Source organism: Henckelia pumila, chromosome 2, assembly GCF_033568475.1.
Source record: "Henckelia pumila isolate YLH828 chromosome 2, ASM3356847v2, whole genome shotgun sequence".
Taxonomy (NCBI): Eukaryota; Viridiplantae; Streptophyta; class Magnoliopsida; order Lamiales; family Gesneriaceae; genus Henckelia; species Henckelia pumila.
In genome coordinates, this window is record NC_133121.1 from 152025463 (window position 1) to 152050209 (window position 24747).

General features: G+C 35.9%; 1 protein-coding gene across 1 annotated transcript; it reads right to left on the reverse strand.

Moving 5' to 3' along the window:
- Positions 1–14167: 14167 nt before the first annotated feature.
- Positions 14168–14620, reverse strand: LOC140878705 (uncharacterized). The gene has a single exon (XM_073282320.1). It carries the CDS (start codon positions 14618–14620, stop codon positions 14168–14170), a length of 453 nt encoding a protein of 150 aa, XP_073138421.1.
- Positions 14621–24747: the final 10127 nt, after the last annotated feature.

Consider the following 24747-nt stretch of genomic DNA (forward strand, 5'->3'; position numbering starts at 1 on the left):
GAAGAATCAAAATTCAATCTCACCGTTCATAATAAATTTTAGGATGTTTTAAAGCTGCTGTCAAAATATCAGCTCGATCCGACAGTTAGATTGTGATATATGATTTTTTGAAATTTGCCGCGCAGCAGAAATCCGAGAGCCATGCACGGGCGCGCCTATCTGCATGAGCGCCCGCTCCAGTTGAGCAATTTTGAGCCTGGAGAAGTCAGAGAAGCATGCACGGGCGCCCCTATCTGCATGCGCGCCCGTGCCATCGCGAAAGTCACTTTTTTTTATTTTTCGGGTAGGAAACCTTCGCACTTTCGTGGACTTTTATTTATTGGATTTAAAGCACATATAAAAGGGATTCTTTGGCACACGAGAGAGGGGAGCGGCAGCCACATATCAGAGAAGATTTTGAGAGAGCTTCAACGTGAGATTAGAGAGAAGAATTGGGAGAGAAATATGTTGGAAAACGTGTTCAGATCAATCAAGAATTGATACCCGGTGCAGCGGAAGTTTAAAAATTTTATTTTATTATATGGAACGATTCCATATCAAGGGTATCAAAACTTTTACGATTAAATATGTGTAAGTAAAACAAATAATCACAATTAAATATTTTACCTTAAAATCTCGAAGCGAGATTATGGACACTAACAAAACTTAATCTGCTCTTCTTGTAAATCTCGGGAACCGATGGCGTCACGATCAATCACCGAAATTAGGTCCACTAACGAAAAACAGAAACCCTCTGATTGACTGCACTAGAAATCAATCAGAAGTTTTACGTAGAGAATAAACAGATTTGATCTGTTAATTCGGATTGCAATTTTTCACAAAAATCACAAGCCGAATTTTCTCAAAAGGGATAGAGAATTCGAAAATCCTCTTGAATAATTATGCAGTGTTTTTCGAAAATTCAAGACTGAATTGTGTATAATTTTCGAACACTGCATACCTATTTATAGATAATTTCTAGACTAGATTAAGTTATAATTGTATTAGGACTCTAACTTCTTAGGGCCCACAATCCATAACTTAAGCCCAACAAGCCAAGCCCGTTGTTATAGAAATTAATATAAAATTCATCGTGACTCCGATTGATAAACTGATTTCACCAATGTGCACAGAAACCATTTCTGCATCTTTTAGAGTCAAGATAATTTTTCTGAATCTGAATTCAGTGATTTCCAAAAATGCTCATCCCTATATCATTTTAGGAAATCCCACTCCCTTTTAGTTAAGAAGTCCAACTTCTCTTTCATTAAATTTAACTCTTTAAATTTAACTATCTCTACGGGGTTTTAGTAATCCATTACTTGTGTAACCCTCAATGGTTCAGGGATACAGCTAGCTGTGGGCTCACAACTCCTTGTGACTCGGAACAACAATTTCCGACTTACCCATCGAATCATGGTAAGAGCGTCTAGCAACATCGCCCCATGATTTCCTAGGTATCACTGATAGTGCCTGCAAGAACCAGTAGATTTTGGTTAGCGTACAGTACAGTTCCTTCATCCAAATATCCCGATCGAATCAACAACCATTGGTATATCGAGAGTTGTTCGAGATTCGATAACTATACAATGCATCTTGAAGATCAAATAGTGACATCGCATGTGCTACTAGGAACCAAGTAACCTAAATCACATCGAGTACTCTGGCCAGAGATTTGTCACACTAATATCTCCTCAGATCGCATAGGATATCCACACTCGCAAGTATGTGGTGAATCCTTGACAACAAAGCATCGACTCCTATATGTGTCGTAACTGTACCCAATCCCGACACCTGATGACCCCAATAGAGTCGGTAAACGAGTCAAAGTATAGTACTAGCATATAAAGTCTCAATGATGTTTCAAGTAATAAGGACTAATGATGTACAACCAAAACCGCGGACTTTATCCACTCGATAAGTGATAACCACTTGGAAAGTCCGAATAGGGTAGTTCGATCATTCATCATATGAATATCTATTTGCATGCTTTGAACATCTCCATGTTCATTACCAATGAAACGTGGTACTTGACATCACAAATGCTAGTCTCAATCTCGAGCGATCCTTATCCTTATTTGCGGACGGCTCAATTGACTAGGAACTGTTTAGAATATACAGTGACTATAAGATGTGTTTCATAATAGTGATCTCTCTTTATTCACTATCTCATCTTACTTACACTATAGTATATTCAAGGTCTTTATCAAAACAGTAATAGTATATCACAATATAACAATATGAAGAAAAATAAAGAAAATGTCATTAATGAATATAAATTATATTAAACAAAGATTGTTTATACATAGAGTCATAAAAGCCCTTTAGCCACAAGTTGGCTAACCGGGCACCCACTCTTTCAAAATATACACAAAAATTTGAAGAACATCATAGGAACAAAGACGAAAATCGATCGATTGGACACGACGTCACATATTCGGATTTGTTTTCTTTCTTTCGAATTTATATTATTGATTTGATATTTAGTTTCATGAACATGATTTGGTTTTATTTATTTTTTATCATGAACTAAATTTTCTTAGTCTAGAGATTTGATGTAGCCTAGTTGAGACGCTTCTACAACTTTTTAATTTTATTGGATTGAATTCTCCTAGATTAATTATTTTTTTAGAATTGATTGTATTTTCAATTACTTGATAACTAATTGAATTGTCATATTTATTCAAAATCATTGCTCGGAAGAGGGGAGTTTCAATAGGACCAATAGAAATTACACCGTTAATTGTTTATATAGCTCGGGAGAGTATATAACGTTAATGGAGTCTGAGGAAGAACATTGTTTTACACATATCACTAAGATTAGATTTTTAATAGGGATATTAGAATTGAATCTTATTTGATACATATTATTTATTGCTCGTAAGAGGGAAATAATACACTTAAGTGTTCTTGGCTATTAATTGAATGAAACTCATGAAATTAAGTTAATTAGGAGTAGTTGTTGTCGAAATAAGGTGAAATCAAAATCTATAGACCATTTTCTCTCATTGATATTTTTCTGAAGTTGTGTGCGCGCTTTTCTAAAATTTTCTGAATTTATTTAAGTTCAAAACAAAAAATATTTATTTAATTTTCTAGATAAATTTTAAACTATTTTAATTACAGTTACTGAATAATTTTTACATTACTCCTCGTGGGATCGACACTCTACTAATTATATATTAAAACTTGACACCGTGCAGTTGCGGGCACAAAATCACGCAACAGTAACCATTTGCCACAACAGAAATTATACCCTGATGTCGGTCTGAGATTATTATTAGCTCTTCATCATCTGGTACCAATTCTTGTAACTTCAACATGAACCATGTCCATGACTCCACAGTCTCGGAGTCGAAAACATCCCATGCAATAGGAAATTGGTGAAATTCACCATCTTGTGTTGTAGCAACAAGCAAAACACCATTGTACTTGCCCTTTAGAAAAGTTCCATCAACTGCAACTACTTTTCGCATGAATTTATATCCATTTATACAATCAAGATATGCTAAGAACATGTATCTAAACCTATTATTATCATCAACAACAAGATGTGTGATGCTACCTGGATTTACCTGCTTGACCATGTTTAAATATGAAGGCAACATATGGAAACTCTCATCAGGATCACCTCTTACCTGATTAAGTGTTAGTTCTTTACCTTTCCAAGCCTTGTAATAGGTGATATTAATACCCCTATTCTGCATCATTTTCATTATTGTTTTAGGTGTTGGGGTGACCTGTTGCCCACTAAAATTCTCTAGAAACATCTTTGATACTACAACAGCATCGCTTGGCGATGTCTTTTACGTTTGTCAGCAAGATCATAAGTGTGTGTATTGCAATACTTCCGAATGGAGAATCGGGTCGACTTCGTTTTTTTTTGAAACCCGTCCTCTCTAGCTGCATTTATCACTTACATATTTGATTGAGTAAAGTGATTTACACTACAAGAATAATGACATTTTGCGACGTGTAGCGCGCTAAGCATCGCGGAATGTGCACTTTTGGCGACGATTATTATGCTATGCGTCGCTAAAGGATCAAACATAGTGCGGGAATGTTCGCGGCATTTTTTTGTGTCTTTTGGCGACGCAACAAAGTTAATACGTCGCGAAATAATGAATCGTCCGAACATTCAGAAACACAAAATATCTTTTGGCGACAAAACAAATTTAAAGCATCGCAGAATGATAATCAGTCCGATCATTCCGCGACACAGAATAATAATTCGTCGCAGAATGATCGGACGAAACACAACCTCATTTTCATTTCGCTACGCATTTCAAGTTCTCTAACGTATAATTTTTCAACTTTTCATATCACATTTTAAAAAAAATATTATCAAAACTTTTATTCAATAATTACATTAAATTTATTTTTATGAGCCTAAATTTTATGATTTAATAATTTACCCTTTTTTCGTTTTTATAATATATAGTTATTTTAAAAATTATATGTTTAATTATGTTAATATTATTTGTAAATAATTATTCCGAATCAAAATAATTTGATATAATAATTTTAAAACATTTGATATAAAAAATATATAAAATTTTAGTCAAATTTAAAATTTGTTTTTTTTACCCGATTCCACGAAAATAATCCTTTTTATATAGTTTCAAAAAAAAATCCTTTTTATATATAAAATAATCAATTTCAAAATAATAATAATTTAGCAAGGCAAATTATTGGGCCCTAATCTCTCCCACCAAAAGTATTCGCTCTCCCGCCTCATCAAAATCCCCAATCCTCGTCGAAGCCGACGTCCAGATTCCTCATCGTCCAAGCTGGAGAAGTGGAGTTTACCTCTCACCCAAACTGCGAAAGTGGAGTTTCTGCGATTTCATAGTTCTCAATTCTTTAGTTTTTTCCTGCGATTTTATGCGTAGTGGAGTTTCTGCGATTTCATAGCTCTCGATTCTTTATTTTTTTTCTTGCGATTTTATGTGCTATGTTTTTAATTTTCTGTCGTGTCTTCTTTGTTACAAAAGGTTTTTTGGGTTGCTTGTCGCTTTAAAACTTGTGCATTTTGGGAATCTAATTTTTATGAAACTTTTATTTTTTAATTAATAATTAACTATATGTAGTTTTGTGACAAAATTTATAGTGGGCGAATTTAAATATGGTGGGAATTGGGGTTATTTTTAGGATTCACAAAGCGATACATATTTGAAGAAAGAAATCAATTCAAGAAAAGGATCACCAACAAGTAGTTTGTTGGATCGGCGAATTGGACTTCAGCTTTGGCATTATTTTTCTTTTATGATTGACAATTCTAGTAAATTTCCTCTACCAAATTGTGCGGCTTGTGGATTGGAATGATTTTTGTTGTATATGAAACTCTTATATTGTATTTGGTCCATTTTTTTTAGACTTGTAAATATTTTGACAAAATCAATATCATGTTAAGAAATATGGGTATTTCTTTTTCGGGATTGTCCATTTGTATGCAAATTATTATTGTTTCTTTTCAGAAAGTTGGTCTGTTTGACTTTTTTTTGGTTGTTTATGGAAACACTTAAAAAGTAAGGATAATGTCTGTAAGGAAATAATAGTTGCACATAAACAGTTTGAGGTGTTGTCACAAGGTGTTGACAACACCTACTATAACACCTTGAGTAATTTGCAGCGGAATATAAGTTAAGCGTGTATAAAATAAATAAGTAATCAAATAAATAGACTCAATTGAATTAAGCAAGAGTATAAATACTCTTGCAGCGCCTCAGGGCAAAACTTCACTAGAAAACTTTCACAGAGTGTTACAAACCCTAATACTAGTGACTATTGTAACAATCAATTTCTCAAGACAAGTGAGAAAATAAATAATAAAGTTTCTCCTAAAAAGCATTCTATATGTAATAGAATAAAAAAAACAGAATAAGGAAAAAAACTCTTGAAGCCAAAACACGTGAGTAGCACACTTTTTTGATCAACAATCTCCGAATTGTTCTTCACGGCTTCAAGCACTATGTTCAACCGTCAAGCTTCAGCAGTTCTATGAAGTATTCTATATATTTGTTAAAACTCGCGGTCTTTCAATAATCGATCCCTTCACTGTAGGCGTAGTCATCAATAAATAGGGCAAGAGTCCTTCTTTAGAATGTTTCCATGTAGGTGCAGGACTCTAGATCTTGATCAAGGCAAATCTACACAATACAGAATTAAATCAATAGATATTAGATAACATAATATTCTGATACCTTTAACTAAATCAAGTTATTCAAGGAATTAAATAACTTCATGTCCAAGAAAGGCAAAAGATAATTAATAAAATCTTTTTCAAAATAGGATGATTTTAAGGAATAAAATATTCCTTTCAATCTCCCCCTTTTTGCCTTTTTGGACAAAACACAACTAAACTCCCCCTTAATCAAAACTCCCCCTGAATAGATTCTCCTCCTAAGTATAAGCAGAGGTGTTGTCATAAGATGTTGGCAACATCTACCTATGACATCTCAAAATTAATACGAAACAACAGTGATCCACAAAAAGTTTTGATTTGATTAGGGACAGAGCAAAAACAGAGCAATTAAAAACTTAACCTAAGAGAAACAAATAAACTAGGAAAGCCAAAACTAAAAATTAGAAAACCAAACACTAAAAATTAGAATTGATTGCTCTCGGAAGCCTCATCACTCCCCCTTTTTGTTCAGAAGGGCCAGCTCCCCTTAAAAGAGACTCATAGTGAGCCTTTAACCCTTTGTAATATGCAAGGTCGGCCTTAGCTTGTGCAATCTTCTGGTCAGCATGCACCAATTGAGCTTGAATAAACGTTGAATCAACCGCTTGAGCAGCAGAAGGGGGCACAAAAATAGTAGTGGCAGAAGGGATGTTGGCCACACCTGCCACAACACCTACGGCAACATCAGACTCAGACCAAAGAAGATCAATTGTTCTGTTTCCTTTGAGTAGAGCAGGTGCAATTTTCATCAATTCCCCAGGCTCAGTAAGTACTTCATCATTATCCTTCTCAATTTCTTGAGACAGCAGCATAGAATAGATCAAAGATGGATAAGGAAGCTTCAAGGTTGGTTGAGCACAATCTGCAAATCCCATTACAGTGTCAAAAACAAGTCTTCCATAGTTGAAACTTGCACCTGTGCCGATGGCATAAAGGACAGGAGTCTGGTGCTTTGTCACAACTGTAGAATTTCCGGAGGGAGTCCATGTCTTCACAGCAGTCTTGTGCAGAACAGAGTAGAAAGATGTGAGCTTGGCAGCCTGCAACTTCTTAGGATGGGAGGGAAAAATAGTGACTTGACCCCCTGTAATGACCGAGGTCATCTCATCCAGAGAAGGAAGTGCAGCATCATCAACAGTCAGAGTATGAAGGAAACCATTTATTATGGCAGGACTAAATGCAAAAATCTGTCCTCGCACATACACCTTTCCATACTTGACAAATCTTGGATCCTTTACGGCTTCAGTGAGATTGCAGTAGAATTCTCGAACAATTTTCCTGCAATATGGACCAGCAGTAGAGACAGTGGCCAGTAGATTTCTCACTTCAAAGAATCTGACCAAGTTTTGAGCTTCATAGCTCTCGACATCAATGTTTCGCTCCTCCAAGAATTCACGATCAGAGTACTGATCCCAGCAGTCAGCAATCTGCTTGGAATAAAAAGCAGAGGAATAGGAGGAGTGTACCCGGTACTCTTCTCCTAAGGTGTTGTCCAGGGTGTCAACAACACCTTCCTCAGCACCTTATGTTTCTTCTTCTTCAGAGTCACCAGAATCTGACTCGTCTTCCAACTCATCCTCAGCATCTGAATCCTCACTAGAAGTAGAGCTGGAACTCTCAGAAGGTTTAGGACGATTGTCAGCAAACTCCTGAATCATCTCTTCATCAGGTTTATCATCCGATTCCTGAACAGGGACAGTAGGAGAGGATATAGGCTTTTTGGCGTGGGCCTTCTTCATCTTAGCCATGAACTGGGCTATGGAAATCTCCTCATCATCAGATGGCACAAGAGGAGCAGTAGAAGATGGTCCTTCAGAAACTTGAATGAAGCAGGAGCTACGTGTTCAACAGAAACAGATGGAGTCTCTGATTCAGTGGATTCACTGTCAGAGGATGAACTTCCTTTAGATTTTTCTTCAAATTCAAATGGGATGGGGATGGTTTGAACTGAGGGTTCCATTGCGCTTGCTTTCCCCTCTTTCGATGCACCAGTTTGTAATCTTCATCATCACTTGCATCTCCTGAAGAAAACTCTGTATCTAGCATAGAAGGCCTTGATGATTGACCCTTTCTACGGAAACGCTTTGAGGCTGTGTAATCTGGATTATACCCAGCTTGTCTCTTCGATCGTCGGGTCAGGGGTTTCGATGGAAACACTCTGTTCAGCACACTTAAGTCCGGCATATTTTCCACGTCGATGGCATTACCAGGCTCTCCTGGAGCGATGGAGTCCAGAGGCACTGGTTCCTCAGCAACTGGAACAATAGCTTGTTCAACCACGGGGTGTGGTGATGTAGGTGCTGTGACACCTTCCGCAGCATCTTTATTGTAACCCATTTCAGAACGAATATCTTGGGGATCAAAACCCTTTCCTGCCATGAAATTACTTGAGGATAGAAAAAAAAACAGGACACAACAACACAGAGAAGATGAGGGAATGCGAGATGAAAATAGAGAGAAAAAGTGTTCCCAAAATAGGATAAAATCCCAGATAAATAAACCCTCAAACCTTTCCTATTCTAACTTGGATTCTGAGTAGGCCCCAACGGTAACAATGACCCTAACGGTAACAAAGTGAGAAACGGTAACAAATCTCTTTTAAATTAGGCAATAAATCCCATTGATTTCCTCCGATAATCTTGGCCAAATATTTCACCAAATATTTCCAATTTTAACTCCTCATCAGATTTTAACACCACTGAAACAAAGTCCAATCACTTTTAAATTCAAAAATTCAGAGGATAGGGCACAATTCAAAATTTTTGTTAGATCGGAATTTGTAACCTTTCAGCCAAAGATATTTACAAAATAAAATATGAATGTCCTAATTATGTCTAAAACAAAATGTGACATAAAACTAAAATGCACTTAGATGCGCAAATATATGTTGACAAATGAGGTGTTATCCACGATGTTGGCAACATCTCCCAGCAACACTTCAGGATTCAGAAAATTTTAATTTCCTATAACATTATTAATGCAGAAGTGGTAGCCTGCACACTAAAGGAACAATCTTCAAATAGACCCCTCTAGGTAGCTTTTTCCATTTGCTTCTGACTATCAATCAAATTTGATGATTGAATTATTTCTTTTAACCATTTTGTTATTTTGAGTTTCTGAATTTGCGAAATCACTTTTCACTTGGGACAAGATCATGGAATACACGAACATCCCTCCACTATTTTGTGATTTAGTCAGAACTCTTTATCAATTAATCCTCATTAAACTGTAAAACAATTTGCAAAGAATCCTGAGTAAAAACTGTTCAATGATTACAACGTATCAAACATTTCACAAAACAGAGTGAATGCATGAATGCAGAGATGCCTAAGATCCTAAAAATGCACATGCATGAAAAGGTGTTGTCACAGGGTGTTGGCAACACCCCTGACAACATCTCGAACCTGTTTATAATGCACACATACTGAGAGATTTTCTTAGGCTGGAAAATATCTCAAAATCCAAAGCTTTTGTGAAAATATCAGCTAATTGGTTATTAGTTCCAACAAACTCAATTAAGATCATGCTTTTCTCGACCAAATCTCGAATGAAGTGATGTCTAATGTCAATGTGTTTGGTTCGAGAGTGTTGTACTGGATTTTTGGATATATCAATGGCACTAGAATTATCATAGTACACAATAGGAGTATCACTCTTAACACCATAATAATTTAACATTTGATTCATCCATAGGAGTTGAGAGCAACAGCTACCTACAACAACGTATTCAGACTCGGCAGTAGACAAAGAGACACAATTTTGTTTCTTGCTGTACCATGACACTAAATTATTTCCCAAATAAAAACATCCTCCCGAAGTGCTCTTTCTCTCATCTAAATCCCCAGCCCAATCAGCATCACTAAATCCTACCAAATTCGAATTAGTTTCTTTAGTGTACCACAAACCCAAATTCATGGTTCCTGCCACATATTTCAATATACGTTTAACGGCCTTTAGGTGAGTAATTTTTGGGTTAGACTGGTATCTAGCACATAGACAAACACTATACATGATATCAGGTCTAGTAGCACTTAAATATAAAAGACTACCAATCATGCTTCTGTAGAGGGTGTTGTCAACACCTTCGGCAACATCCTCTCTTGACAGCTTTTCATTTGACCCCATAGGTGTGCGCATGTGTTTAGTGTTATCATTCAGAAACTTTTTCACCAGATTTTTAGCATACTTGCTTTGACTCAAGAATATACCATCATGCATTTGTTTTACTTGTAATCCCAAAAAGTAAGTTAACTCACCAACCATGCTCATCTCGAATGTAGAGGACATGCACTTCACAAAATCATCAACAAGTTTATCATTTGAAGCACAAAAGATTATGTCATCCACATAAATTTGGTAAATTAAGATATTACCTTGAGACTTTTGCACAAATAAAGTCTTATCCACTTCACCTCTTTTGAATCCAATATTCAGCAAGTACTCGGTGAGTCTCCCATACCATGCACGTGGTGCTTGCTTCAATCCATAAAATGCCTTTTTCAACTTATACACATAATCAAGATGATTTGGATCCTCAAACCCTTTAGGTTGTTTTACATATACTTCTTCATTCAGGATCCCATTCAAAAAGGCACCTTTACATCAATTTGAAAAAGTTTCATACCCATGTTACATGAAATAGCAAGCATAAGTCGGACACACTCAATGCGGGCTACAGGAGCAAATGTTTCATCAAAATCCACCCCTTCAACCTGTGTATACCCTTGAGCTACCAACCTAGCTTTATTTCTAATGATGTTTCCCGACTCATCAGTTTTATTCTTGAAAATCCATTTAGTTCCTATGACATTACCATGAGCAGGACACGGTACCAAGTACCAAACATCATTCCTCACAAATTGTTCTAACTCATCATGCATAGATTGACCCAAAAATCATCTTTTAAAGCTTCTTCAACCCTTTTTGGTTCAATGTTTGACACGAAACAAGAGAATCTTACCTGAGAATATGTAGAACTCATGCACAGTAGACCTGCCATCTTTCGATAATCAACTTTTTCTTTCCTTCGAGTTTGCAAGTCTCCATATACATCTCCAATTACCTGTGAGGTTGGGTGATTCTTCTGAATTCTGCTTGGAATATTATTTCCAGCTTCATTTACCTCACTGCTTTCATCAGTATTCTCATCAGTAGGCTTTTCAACTTTTGAATCTGGATTTTCTGTAGGAGGTGTTGTCGGAGGTGTTGGCAACACTCCTTTGACAACATCTATATTTCCAGAATTTTCCAGCAGATCATTAATATCATCCTCAGCTGTTTTCTTTTTTAGATCTGCAAAGTCATCAAAAACAACATTAATTGATTCAACAATAGTTCTTGTTCTCAAGTTATACATTCTATAGGCTCGACTATTTGATGAATATCCTAAGAACATACACTTATCACTCTTTGCATCAAATTTAGCAAAATGATCTCTATAATTCAAAACGTGACAAACACATCCAAAAACGTGAAAATATTTAAGGTTTGGCCTCTTTCCTATGAGAAGTTCATAGGATGTCACAGTAGAACCATTCCTCAAATATACTCTATTTGAAATATGACATGCAGTATTCAAAGCTTCAGCCCAAAACCGTTTTGAAATATTTTTAGAACTAAGCATCACTCTTGCCATTTCTTGCAAAGTCCTATTTTTTCTCTCGGCTATCCCATTTGTTGTGGAGTTTTAGGGGCAGAATATTCATGAGAAATACCTTTCTTATCACACAAGCTAGCAAACGAAGAGTTTTCGAACTCCTTACCATGATCAGAACGTATTCTGATTACCTTCAGATTGTATAGGTTCGAAATTTTGGTGAGCAATTCTTGAATGCATCAAATGTGTCTGATTTTTCTCTCAGAAAGTTTACCCATGTGTATCTTGAAAAATCATCCACACAAACAAAAGAGTATTTCTTACCACCGAAGCTTTCAACATCCATTGGACCCATCAAGTCCATATGCAAAAGCTCTAGGCAGCGTGTTGTCACAAATGTTGGCAACACCTCGTGTGACACCCTAGTCTACTTTCCTTTCTAGCATGCTTCACACACAAATGGAATACCAGATTTTAAGTTAGGCATACCTCTTACAGCATCTAACTTACTCAAGTTCTTTAATGTTTTGAAATTTGCATGACCCAATTTTTGATGCCATAGATCAAACTCATTCACTTTTGTGTGTCTACTGGCCATTTCTTCTCCGAGTTGATAACAGTTGTCGGACGACCTTGTACCTGACATGACACACAGATTTGATTCATCAAAAACTTTACATAACTTTTTATCAAATTGCACATGCAAATTATCATCACAAAGTTGGCTTATGCTTATTAGATTCGCGGTTAATCCTTCAACATGAAGCACATTTCGAAGCTTGGGCAGTCCAGCAACATTCAGAGTTCCCTTTCCAACAATGTTTCCCTTTGAACCTCCTCCATAGGTTACTTTTCCACTTTTCTGTTCGACATAATCAGTGAGAAACTTCTTGGATCCTGTCATGTGACGAGAGCTACCGCTATCAAAGTACCATGCACCTGAAACATTAGTCCTTAAAGCAGTATAAATCATATGACATTGAATATCAGCTTTTGGTACCCAAATCTTTCTTACATAAGATCTGTTTCTAGGGATGTTGTGAGGAGGTATTGACAACACCTTAGGCAACACCTTCGGTGCAGATCTATACCTGTAATCTTCCTGTAGCTTAAAACAATATGGTTTGATATGACCAGGTCTATGACAATAGTGACAGATGTACTTACGTTTCCTTCTAGCCATTGAAGGAGCAGCAGATTGTGGATTTGGTTTTGGAGGTACAATTGGTGAGGCCTTTTTACTTGCGTTTTCTGAACTGTTACTTTCCTTGACAAACACAGGGCCTTTCGAACTTTCACCAATCTCAAAAATGTTATTTTCAAATCCCAAACCAGCAGTATCATCTCTTCCCATCATGAGTAGAGAATCAAGCTTGGAGGTGCTTGAATTAAACTTAGCCAATGTAGCCTTTGCCTTTCCGAGTTCTTCCTTCACTTGGCTTAATTCAATGTCTTTCTTACTCAGTATGATTTTCAGTCTTGACACATCAGCCTTTAGATCAGAATTTTCCTTTGAAAGGATAGTATTCACTTTGTTCCTTTCAATCCAATCAGTATGTAATTCTTCAAACATCATCCGAGCTTCTTCTATAGACATTGTCTCTTCACCTGTATCATTATCACATATATTATCAGTAATGGAGGAATTCAAACAGACTGACCTTTGGGAGGTGTTACGGCCAGGTGTGGCAACACCTACGGCAACACCTAAAGGATTGACTTGAAAATTCTTCTTGCTTTCCAGTAAGGCAGATAGGGCAGTATGACTCTCTTCATCTTCATGTTCTTCTTCTTCAGACTCTTCATCACTCAAAGACGTGTTCATCCCTTTCCTAAGTGTGTTGGCACACTCATTTGCATAGTGTCCAAAACCTTGACAAGCATGACATTGAACCTTGTCCAGCTTCTTTGAGACAAACTTCTTCTTTTCATCAACCATCATCCGAGGCTTAGAAATATCAGTAGGTTTCTTTGGTGATTGTTCTGGTCCAGTGATCCTCAAAGGCTTGTTGGAGAACATTGGAGTCTTGAATTTTTGATCCGTCTTTTTTGACTCTTTCATCCTCTTCAGATAATCATTGAACTTCTTAGTCATGAGAGAGATCGAATCTTCTCCTAAATCAGATTGATGAACCTCTTGATGAAGTTGAACATATTCCTCATATGAAGGCTTTGAAGCTTGAAAAGCTATTGATTTTCCTTTATCCTTCTCTTGGTCTGAATTATTCATCTCAAAGACTTGAAGAATGCTAATCAATTCAGTCATCTTCATCTTTGAAGTGTCCTTTACTTCTTCAAGTGCCCATATCTTCCCATTGAATCTTTTAGGCAAGGATCGAAGAACCTTGTTCACCATAGCTTCACTCGCAATAGGTCCTCCAAGAGCGTGAGCCTCAGTAGCTATCTCCCTAAGTTTTTTTATCATACTCAGCAATAGTCTCATTCTCATCCATCCTGATTCTCTCAAATTTAGCGTTTAACAATCTCAGTCTTGTTCTTCTCACACTATCAGTCCCTTCGCAGTGTTCTTGAAGAGCATCCCATGCATCCTTAACAATAGTGCAGTCAGATATGATCCCATACATCCTCATATCCACAGTTGCAAGGATTGCATTGAGTGCCTTAGCATTGTAGCTTGAGCTTAGTGTTTCCTCGTTAGTCCAATTTTCTTCTCTCTTGATGATATAGTCTCCGTCGTCATCTTGCGTTGTTGGAGGAGTCCAACCAGTCAGAATACTTTGCCAAGCACGAACATCCATAGCTTTAATAGTATATCTCATTCTATGCTTCCAAAGTGCGTAATTAGCTCCATCAAGAATTGGAGGTTTGAGAAACGAATTCGAAACATATGATGAGTCCATCTTATTTCCTGTAATAAAATAAGCAACCAAGATCAGTTCTTAGTGTATCAAGAAGATGGCTCTGATGCCACTTGTAAGAAAATAATAGTTGCACATAAACAGTTTGAGGTGTTGTCATAAGGTGTTGACAACAACTACTATAACACCTTGAGTAATTTGCAGCGGAATATAAGTTAAGCGTGTATAAAATAAATAAGCAACCAAATAAATAGACTCAATTGAATTAAGCAAGAGTATAAATACTCTTGCAGCGCCTCAGGGCAAAACTTCACTAGAAAACTTTCACAGAGTGTTACAAACCCTAATACTAGTGACTATTGTAACAATCAATTTCTCAAGACAAGTGAGAAAATAAATAATAAAGTTTCTCCTAAAAAGCATTCTATATGTAATAGAATAAAAAAAACAGAATAAGGAGAAAAACTCTTGAAGCCAAAACACGTGAGTAGCACACTTCTTCGATCAACAATCTCCGAATTGTTCTTCACGGCTTCAAGCACTATGTTCAACCGTCAAGCTTCAGCAGTTCTATGAAGTATTCTATATATTTGTTAAAACTCGCGGTCTCTCAATAATCGATCCCTTCACTGTAGGCGTAGTCATCAATAAATAGGGCAAGAGTCCTTCTTTAGAATGTTTCCTTGTAGGTGCAGGACTCTAGATCTTGATCAAGGCAAATCTACACAATACAAAATTAAATCAATAGATATTAGATAACATAATATTCTGATACCTTTAACTAAATCAAGTTATTCAAGAAATTAAATAACTTCATGTCCAAGAAAGGCAAAGGATAATTAATAAAATCTTTTTCAAAATAGGATGATTTTAAGGAATAAAATATTCCTTTCAATGTCCTGTTGGAGACTTTATCTATCTTGTACCCATGCTAGACAAATAAATAAATTAATCTGTATAATTAACGAAATTCATAGTATTGGACAATGAGGTTACATTAATATTTATGATTCTTATTCATTTTATGGAAATGGAGAACTGTTGTACCAGATCCTGGCAGCAATGAAAACTCACTCATTACAACTTTTGGATGCAGCGGAAGTGCGAGTGAGAAACAAGTAGGTTTTGGTGCTGAGCAAATCATATTAGTTCGCGACGATTCAGCAAGAAAGGAAATTTCTAAATATATTGGTCGTTGGGCTCTTATTCTCATCATATTGGAGTGCAAGGGCCTTGAATTTCAGGTAATCCAGATGATTATATTTGAATTCCATGACTTTTTGTTTGGATATTGTAGTATCTACATTCAACATCTTTTCTTTAGCTTTTATGTCCAAAACAAGGGAATCAGTGGTATGGTATTGGTAAGGTAAATTGTTTTTTAGAAGCTGATAATGTTTTATTTAGTTAGTAAATATTGAGCTAGACAATAATGTATGAAATTTGATTGACTTTCATGGCATGTAAATTTAATGTATATTTTTTCTGGCTTTAGTTTTACAAAATGACGATTGACAAAAGCTGGATGAGTATGAGGAACAGAATCTCTCCCGAATATAAAAATGGTGTTAAGATGTTTGTGACACGTGCTCTCGAGTACGCAAATGAAGAGGGAAAAGTTAGATGTCCATGTAATAAATGTTTGAATCATTGGTATCAGCCACCGCCCTTAGTAGAGATACACCTAATACGACATGGGATACAACAATCATACAAAGTGTGGGATTACCATGGTGAGCAATATGAACATCCACCAATGGAAAATGAAGTTTTATCTGACAATGATGCTCAAGATGAATTGAGAGATGTTTTGAATGATTTGATTGGACAAGTGGAGATAGGAGAATCCAGCGAGCCTTTTCAAGAAGAAGATTTCCAAACTGAAAATTTCGATGATATGTTGAAAGAAATTGAGAAAGAACTTTATCCGGGATATGTAAATTTCTCGGCGCTTAATTTCTTGGTAAAATTAATTCATGTGAAAGTATTAAGCAAGTGGAGTAACAAATCTTTTGATATGTTACTTAAGTTATTGAAGCAGGCATTTCCTCAAGTGATATTGCCTAGCTCACACTATGAGGCCAAGAGAAAGCTCGGTGAACTAGGACTGGGGTACGAGTCAATCCATGTCTGCGAAAATGATTGTGCTCTTTTTTGGAAAGAAAATTTTGGGCTTGAGAATTGTCCAATTTGTGGCATGAGCAGATGGATTGACAAAAATACTAAAGGGAAAAAGTACCAAAAAAGGTGATGCGATACTTTCCCCTAACTCCTAGATTAAAGCGTTTGTATAGTTTTAGGCACACTGCAAGAGATATGAGATGGCATGATGCTGAGCGGTTAAAAGAGAACGGTGTTTTGAGGCACCCAGCTGATGGTTCTGCTTGGAAGATGTTTGATGAGAAATTTCCAACATTTGCCGTAGATCCTAGAAATGTGCGTCTTGGTTTGGCAACAGACGGTTTTAATCCATTTGGTAACATGAGCACTACTTACAGTATGTGGCCTGTCATGGTTGTTCCGTATAACATGCCACCCTGGAAGTGTATGAAGTCCGAAAACATGATGTTGTCTTTATTAATACCTGGACCAACATCTCTTGGAAAAGACATGGATGTTTTCCTTCAGCCACTAATTGAAGAGTTAAAACAATTGTGGGAAGGCGTGAATACTCGAGATGCAGTGACAAATGATGTATTCCTGATGCGTGCAGCAGTTTTGTGGACACTCAATGATTATCCTGCATATGCTTTAATGTCTGGATGGAGTACAAAAGGGTATAAAGCATGTCCAACCTGTAACGAAGAAACTCCTTCGAAAGGCATAAGGAATAAGATAGCTTATATTGGGCATAGACGTTTTCTTCCTTTAAATGATCCAATGAGGCGAAGTAAACAATTTGATGGTAAGGTAGAACGAAGATATTCTCCTAAAGAACTAACTTCTGAAGATATACTAGCTCAATTAAAACATGTGCATGTTGGTCTTCCTGGAAAGCATAAGCAGTATGGAGGTATAAAACGTAAGCGGTCACCAATCGAGCTTAATTGGTCTAAAAAAAGCATATTTTTTCAGCTTGAATATTGGCAACACTTGCCACTTCGGCATAACTTGGATGTAATGCACATCGAGAAGAATGTATATGATAATGTTCTTGGAACCTTGCTGAACATCGAAGGAAAATCAAAAGACACAGAAAAGGCGAGACTAGATCTTCAAGACATGGGGATCAGGAAAGAGTTGCATCTCTACAAAGATAAAAATAAATGGAAGAAGCCGCCAGCAACATATACATTAAGTGTTGAAGAGAGAAATTTATTTTGTCAATTTATCAAATCAGTGAAGTTTCCGGATGGTTTTGCCGCCAACTTATCAAAAAATGTCAATGAGACCATTGGAAAAATATCAGGACTTAAGTCTCATGACTGTTATGTTTTGCTCCAGCGATTATTGCCGGCAGGAATCAGGTCATACTTGAAAAAAGAAGTTCGTGAGACTATCATTGAGTTGTGTAATTTTTTTCGACAGTTATGTGCCAAGACTTTGAATGTTAGTGATCTTAAATTGTTGGAGACTAATGTTGTTCTTATCTTGTGCAAGTTGGAAAGAATATTCCCTCCAGCGTTCTTTGATATTATGGTTCACTTGATTATTCATTTACCAAAAGAGGCAATGATGGGTGGTCCTGTGTACTTTAGATGGATGTATTGTATTGAGCGAGCTATGGGTATCTACAAACAGTATGTTAGCAATCGAGCACGTCCAGAGGGGTCAATTGCTGAAGCTTACATTGTCAATGAGGCTTTGAACTTTTGCTCTATGTATTTTAGAGATATTGAAACCCGATACAATCGCCCAGAAAGAAATGATGATAGTTTTAACATATGCTCGTCTCGAGTTATTTCTATATTCAAGCATGTTGGTCGACCCTTGGGCAAGAAAGAGGTCAAAGTTCTTCAACCTTCTTTACGAAGTAAGGCAGAATGGTATGTGCTAAATAATTGCCAAGAAGTTGAAAAATACATTGAGTAAGTCAAGTATGACTCTTTCAGCTATTGTTTATACCTAAATGTATATTATTAGTCAATAATATTATTTTTACTATCATGTAGGGAACATCGGAGTTATCTATTAGCTAGGGGAGTGCAGAATGTGGAACAAAGACAAGAAGTCGAATTTCCAATGTGGTTTAGGGATAAGGTAAGTAAAAAATGATCAAGCTAATACGATAATTTGCCAAACTTTAAATAACATTAGGCTGGATTAGAATTGAGTTATTTCAAATCAAATTGAATTATATATTATGCTTCTCCAAAATATTTTAGGTTAATGAAATGCGATCAGCTGGATCACATGAGGCCACCGATGAATTGTATGCATTAGCTAACAGATCCAATTTCAGTGTGTACTCATACTCTGGTGCTATTATCAATGGCGTTAAGTTTCTTGTGGAACAACGAGATGTGAGACGAACCACACAAAATAGTGGTATTCTTGTACCTGGTGTAGGAGGGCAAAACTTTTATGGCGTTCTTCAAGAAGTTATAGAGTTGTGTTATTTAAAAGATTGCAGTGTGTTGCTATTCAAGTGCAAATGGTTTGACACCGATCCTAGGAAAAGAAAAATTCAAGAAGATAATATATTCACAAGCATCTACACAGGGGCAGAATGGTACGTGAACGATCCATTTATACTTGCATCACAGGCAAAATCGGTGTATTACTTAAATGATATCAAGAATGGCCCGATGTGGAAATTGGTGCAAACTTATGCCCCACGTAATTTGTGGGACTATTCAAATAATGAAGTTGAAAATGATGCTGACACAACTAGTATCGATACTCACGTGGTGCAAGAAACTAATTCACAGTCATTGCAATTGGTGGTAGAATTACCAGAGTTAGAGAATGTCAGCTTCCATCGTGATGATATCGAACCAACCGAGGTTGTGAATGTCGATCAGTTGTTGCATAATATAAATGACTTTGTTGTTGATGTTGATGATTTTGAAGATGACACGTTAGAAGAATATGATGAAGAAGAAGATGGTACTACTGAAATCGACGATGATGAAAGTATTGATATTGAAACTAATGACACGACTTCGGAGGATGTAAGAAATTTATGTAGTTATATTACTGTTGTTTTATTCTTTTATTCAATTTGTGAACTTATTTGCGAGTTTTGATGTAATTGGGATGTGAAATATAGGTAGTATCCTAATATTTTTTTAGAATGGGTAATATCTTTTGGTTTTTTATCACCTTAATCATAAGAGATGCATAATTTAATTAATTAGTATTATTGGATATTCAAATTGATTTTAACTAACCAAATGCTTGTCTGTATATATAGGGATCATGATTACTAAGGTTTTTTTTTATTAAAGTAGAATATCAATTTTCATTTACCAGATTTTGTAAACTTATATGTTGGAGCATCCAATGTCTTTTTGTCTAAAGTAAACTGAAGTAGCATGTTAATTTATTCCATGATTTATAAAGTCATTCATTTATACGTGTTACTAACTTTTCTTGTTGTTTTTATAGGATGTCTAGTTTTAATGCTAGAAGTTCTAGTGTTGGCGAGGATGAATCAGAAGGGGATGGAAGAGGCAGACAGACAACTTGGAGAAAAGAATCTAATAGTATAGTTCTTGAGAAGGCATTAAAAAAGCAAAAAAGAGATAAATTGGAGGTTAATTTTGAAGAATATACAGGGGGTAGTGTTGGAAAAACTGGAAAATGGTTCAATAATTTAATAGCTCAAATAGTTCGAGATACAATCTCTCCTATCATTACTGCTTGGGAGGATGTTACCTTGGTATCAAATTCTTGACCAATTGCTAACATTGATCCATCAGTGAAACAGTATCCGTTTTTACCAACAAGAAAAATATTTTGTTCATCCTCAACAGGCTCAGGTTTATCATATTGGCTTGGCGAATCTTTTGGAGTGGCTTCATCGCTAGATTTTGCAACCGTGTCGTCATTGACTTCATCATTCACTTCTTGCATGTTAGAGGCATCGTCTAGGATAAAAACCCGATCAGAATATCCATCATGCAACTCTTTCTCATTATGATCAACTAACATTTCACATGATAATCTTCCATCATTCACATCAACAAATCTATCTTTGATGCTCTCAACCCTTGCATCATCTACAATCATATCAATTCCAACATTAATATTTTTCGACAATTCGACATGAAGCACATTCCAATTCTGTGAATCCCCAAAACATAAATATGTCTTTACACCTACTGCATTGTTAATATAAATAGGACGAGGATTACAACTGTTGTGAAAGATACTCTCAAGCGTACGAGTGTCAAGTTTTAATATAGTGATAAAATCAAGTATCGATCCTACAGAGAGTAAAATGAAAATATTCAGTGCTTGTAATTAAAATAGTCTAAACTTTATCTAGAAAATCAATATTTGAGAATTTTGCAGAAAAATAAAATAAACAGATGATTTTATAGCACGCACACAACTTTTAGAAATAATCAATCAGAGAAAATTGGTCTAGAGGTATAGATTTCACCTTGTTTCAACAACAATCAATTCTAATTAATTAATCTTCATGAATTTCAGTCAATTAATAGCCAAGAACACTTAAGTTTATTATTTCCCTCTTTCGAGCAACAAATAATTTTTATCAACTACAATTCAATTCCAATATCCCTATTAAGAATCAACTTGCAGTGATCTATCACAAAGCAATGTTCTTTTTAAAAGCTCTGTTAAAATTATACACTCTCCCGAGCAATATAAATAATTAACAGTGTATTTTCTAATTGTCCTATTCAAAATCTCCTCTCCCGAGTGCCAGATTTCAAATAAATATAACAAATCAATTATTGATCAAGTAATTGAAAAGACAATCAATTCTAGAAAAAAACAATTAATCTAGAAAAAATTCAATTCAATCAAATCATAAATTCATGAAAGCGTCTACACCAGGTTCCATCCGACCTCTAGACTTAAAAAATTAGTTCATAATAAAATTCTGAATAAAACAATTCATATTCAAAAATCCAGACATGAATTCAGAATTAAATAAAAAATAGAAAACAAATCCGTCGTCGACGTCGTGTCCGGTCTATCGATCTTCGTCTTTGTTCTTCAAATAAAGCTTCAGAATTCTTCCCAGAATATGCACGATCAACTCTGATGTACGTTTTTGTGTTGTGGAGGCTCTCCTCTATCTCTGATAAAAAAAATCCTTTTATAGCGTCATGGAAAAGCCCAATAAAAGAAAGCCCAAAATTTCCTTTCCGTTAATTAAAAGTCCACGCGCGGGCGCTCCAAAATCCTAGGCGGGCGCACATAAGTCTCTGCCTTCAATTCTCTCGCCTTCACATGAACTTAGCGCGTTTGCTCTAGGAATCTCCTCTTTAGCGCTTAATCTTGCGCTAACAACAAGCCCAATTGAAAATGGCCCAATAAACTTTTCTCGTTACTGTTCTTTTTCTTCTCCTTTTCATTTCTTTTCTTTACTGCTCCTTTTTTCTTCTCTTATTTTACTATTATCTTTTCTCAATTCTATTTTTTTATTTTTTTTCCAAAATAATTCAATAATTCTCTGCAAGCACAAAAACAACACAATTAGCGCATAAATCTGCTCGAAACCAATAATTAACAATTAAAATCATATATAAATTAAGTATATAAAATACACTTATCAAATACCCCCAAACTTAGACTTTTGCTAGTCCCGAGCAAAACTAATAAAAACCATACTTCTAAAAACTCAAATCATAAAAAAAACCAACAAGAATAATCAAAAAATATTATGGAGCAACGACCTCAGAAATAATTTCAAAAAAAATTCAAATCCAATCTCATTCAACCTACTAACAGTTGAAAGTTTTAATCATAACCAAAATAACCGCATAAACTCACAATCTCCGCAACTCACGTTTCAAAACACCCTTATCCAAGTTCAATTCACACATTCATAGATCATGAGGAATTTTCAAGGTATCAAGGGATCAAATATAGGAATATTTATCAAAAACACTCACAATCAGTTAAATGCAAAGAATAATAGTGTGCACGTGTTTCAATCAAAATTCATAATCATTAAAAGCATCAATCCACAGTCCATAGGCTAAATTCTCGCAACTCTTCTCCACTAGTATATTGGGCAACTGAGACTTGGTCAATAGGACTTAATCAGCTTATAATGTAAGGTCTGGCTCATGGCTATAAATGAAGGATTAGAATTCAAAATAAGGAGTAATTTATGTTCAATTTCTAAATTTTCACTCCTTTTTATTCACAATTTCACACTTTTTTTCTACTTAATTGATTTTTCAAATTTTTCTTCAACTTCTTTCACAACTCTTTTTTTTTTTCACAACTTTTTCAACTTTTTTTTTCTACTACCTCTTTTCATCTTTTCATTTCATCCACCACACCATTCCATTTTTCACAAATAAAAACTAGGAGCATATAACATTTTAGAATTCAAATTACTCCCTTAAAGGTAGGAAATAGTGTATAGGCTATTCAGGTAGTCAATGTAGGACCTTGAAATAACGACTAATGGGGGTTTATCACACGTTTACACGCATGTCATTCGATTTTCAATCAAGCTCAAACAAGGTACTAGGGATAACATGCATTAATGGGTAGCTTGAAAGGCTCAAACGATTTCAGAAAATTGCCTAAATCATTTCTAATCACAGTTATGCCCGTATTTCGCCTCGAAGAGTATCCGAACTAGTTCTAGACAAGTCTCAATCTACAATTAAATCATACAAATTTCAATCAGTGCAGAAAATATAATCATCAGCAGTAAACGATGATTTTTCAAAAAAATTCAGATTTTTCTATACCTCAAAGTGCTAATATACGTGTAGGATCAACTGGGCAACTAAGGATAAATTATTTCAATGAAAATTCAGGCCCAAAAAATTTCAAACAATGCCTCAATCATATCTATGTCTGTATGTTTCAAAAATCAGATTCAAGTATTAATCACAGAGTATATAAGAAATTGTTCATCCAATTGGTTCCATTTTTTCTCAAAAATATTCGTCAGATAGGCAGACACTCATGGATTTCAGTTATAGCACAAAAATTGCCATGCATTCATTTATTTCTCGAGTCAATTCAATTCAACTCAACTCAACTAACACAACAAATAAACTCAACAAAAAATTTTATCTATGAAGTACCCAATAAAACTCAAAACTAACTCCACTTTCAACCTAAAAAAACAATATCAAATACTGATTCACCCCCCACCCACCCACCCCCCCAAAAAAAAAACTTAATGTAATCATTGTCCCTAATGATTAAAAACAATAAAAAGAATAAGTGACTCATACCTTCGATAACGAGCATCAGTACTCGGCATCATCATCATCTCCATGGAAAGAAGGTGCAGCAACAGCAGCATCATCAGGTGACCACTGTGGAGGAGGTGGGTAAGGCACAACTGTGGGAGGATAATTCTGGGCGAGAGCGGCAGTGAAGTCATGCATATATGTCATATGCTCTTGCATCATCTTCCACTGCTTCTTCATCTGAGCAAGCACGGCCTTAGAATCATCAAGAGTAGAATAATCACTGGTCGGATGCGACGGTAGTGACATAGGTCCTTCCAAATGGGGAGGTGTTGTCTCAAAGTGTGGTAGTGGCTCAAAAGGCTGCGGTAGTTCAGCTGCCTGTTCAGAAGTACTGGTCGCCTTCTTTTTCTTATCCCATCTCAGTGCACCAGTAATTCTTATAGGACCTCGTATCGGAAGAAGCTGCTCCATATCATCCCGCACAACACCGGCTAACCGGCAAAGTTGAGTAATCAAGGACGAGTGGGGTAAACTGATAGTCGAGGAACTCCTAACTGCAGCAATAATAGACTCCTGAATCACCCTCCCAGCATCAACAGATTTTCCAGTCACAATGCAGTACACAAGACCAGCTCTAACCTTAGTCACATCGGATGTATGCCTAGATGGAAACATTCTGGCAGCCACAAACTCATGCCAATTATTTGGTTCTCTTCTAAGAAAGATGGATGAAAATGTAACAGCTTCATCCTTCGCATTCCTCTTCCATTCCGCCCCATCCTGACACAAAGTCTGAAGTACAAGATTATCTGGAAATGGCTCATTCTTGAATATCTGATACTCATCCTCTTCAATTTCCAAGTT

Excerpts from the sequence above, each read along its gene's own strand:
- LOC140878705 (XM_073282320.1), bottom strand. The coding sequence starts at position 14,620 with ATGGACTCATCATATGTTTCGAATTCGTTTCTCAAACCTCCAATTCTT.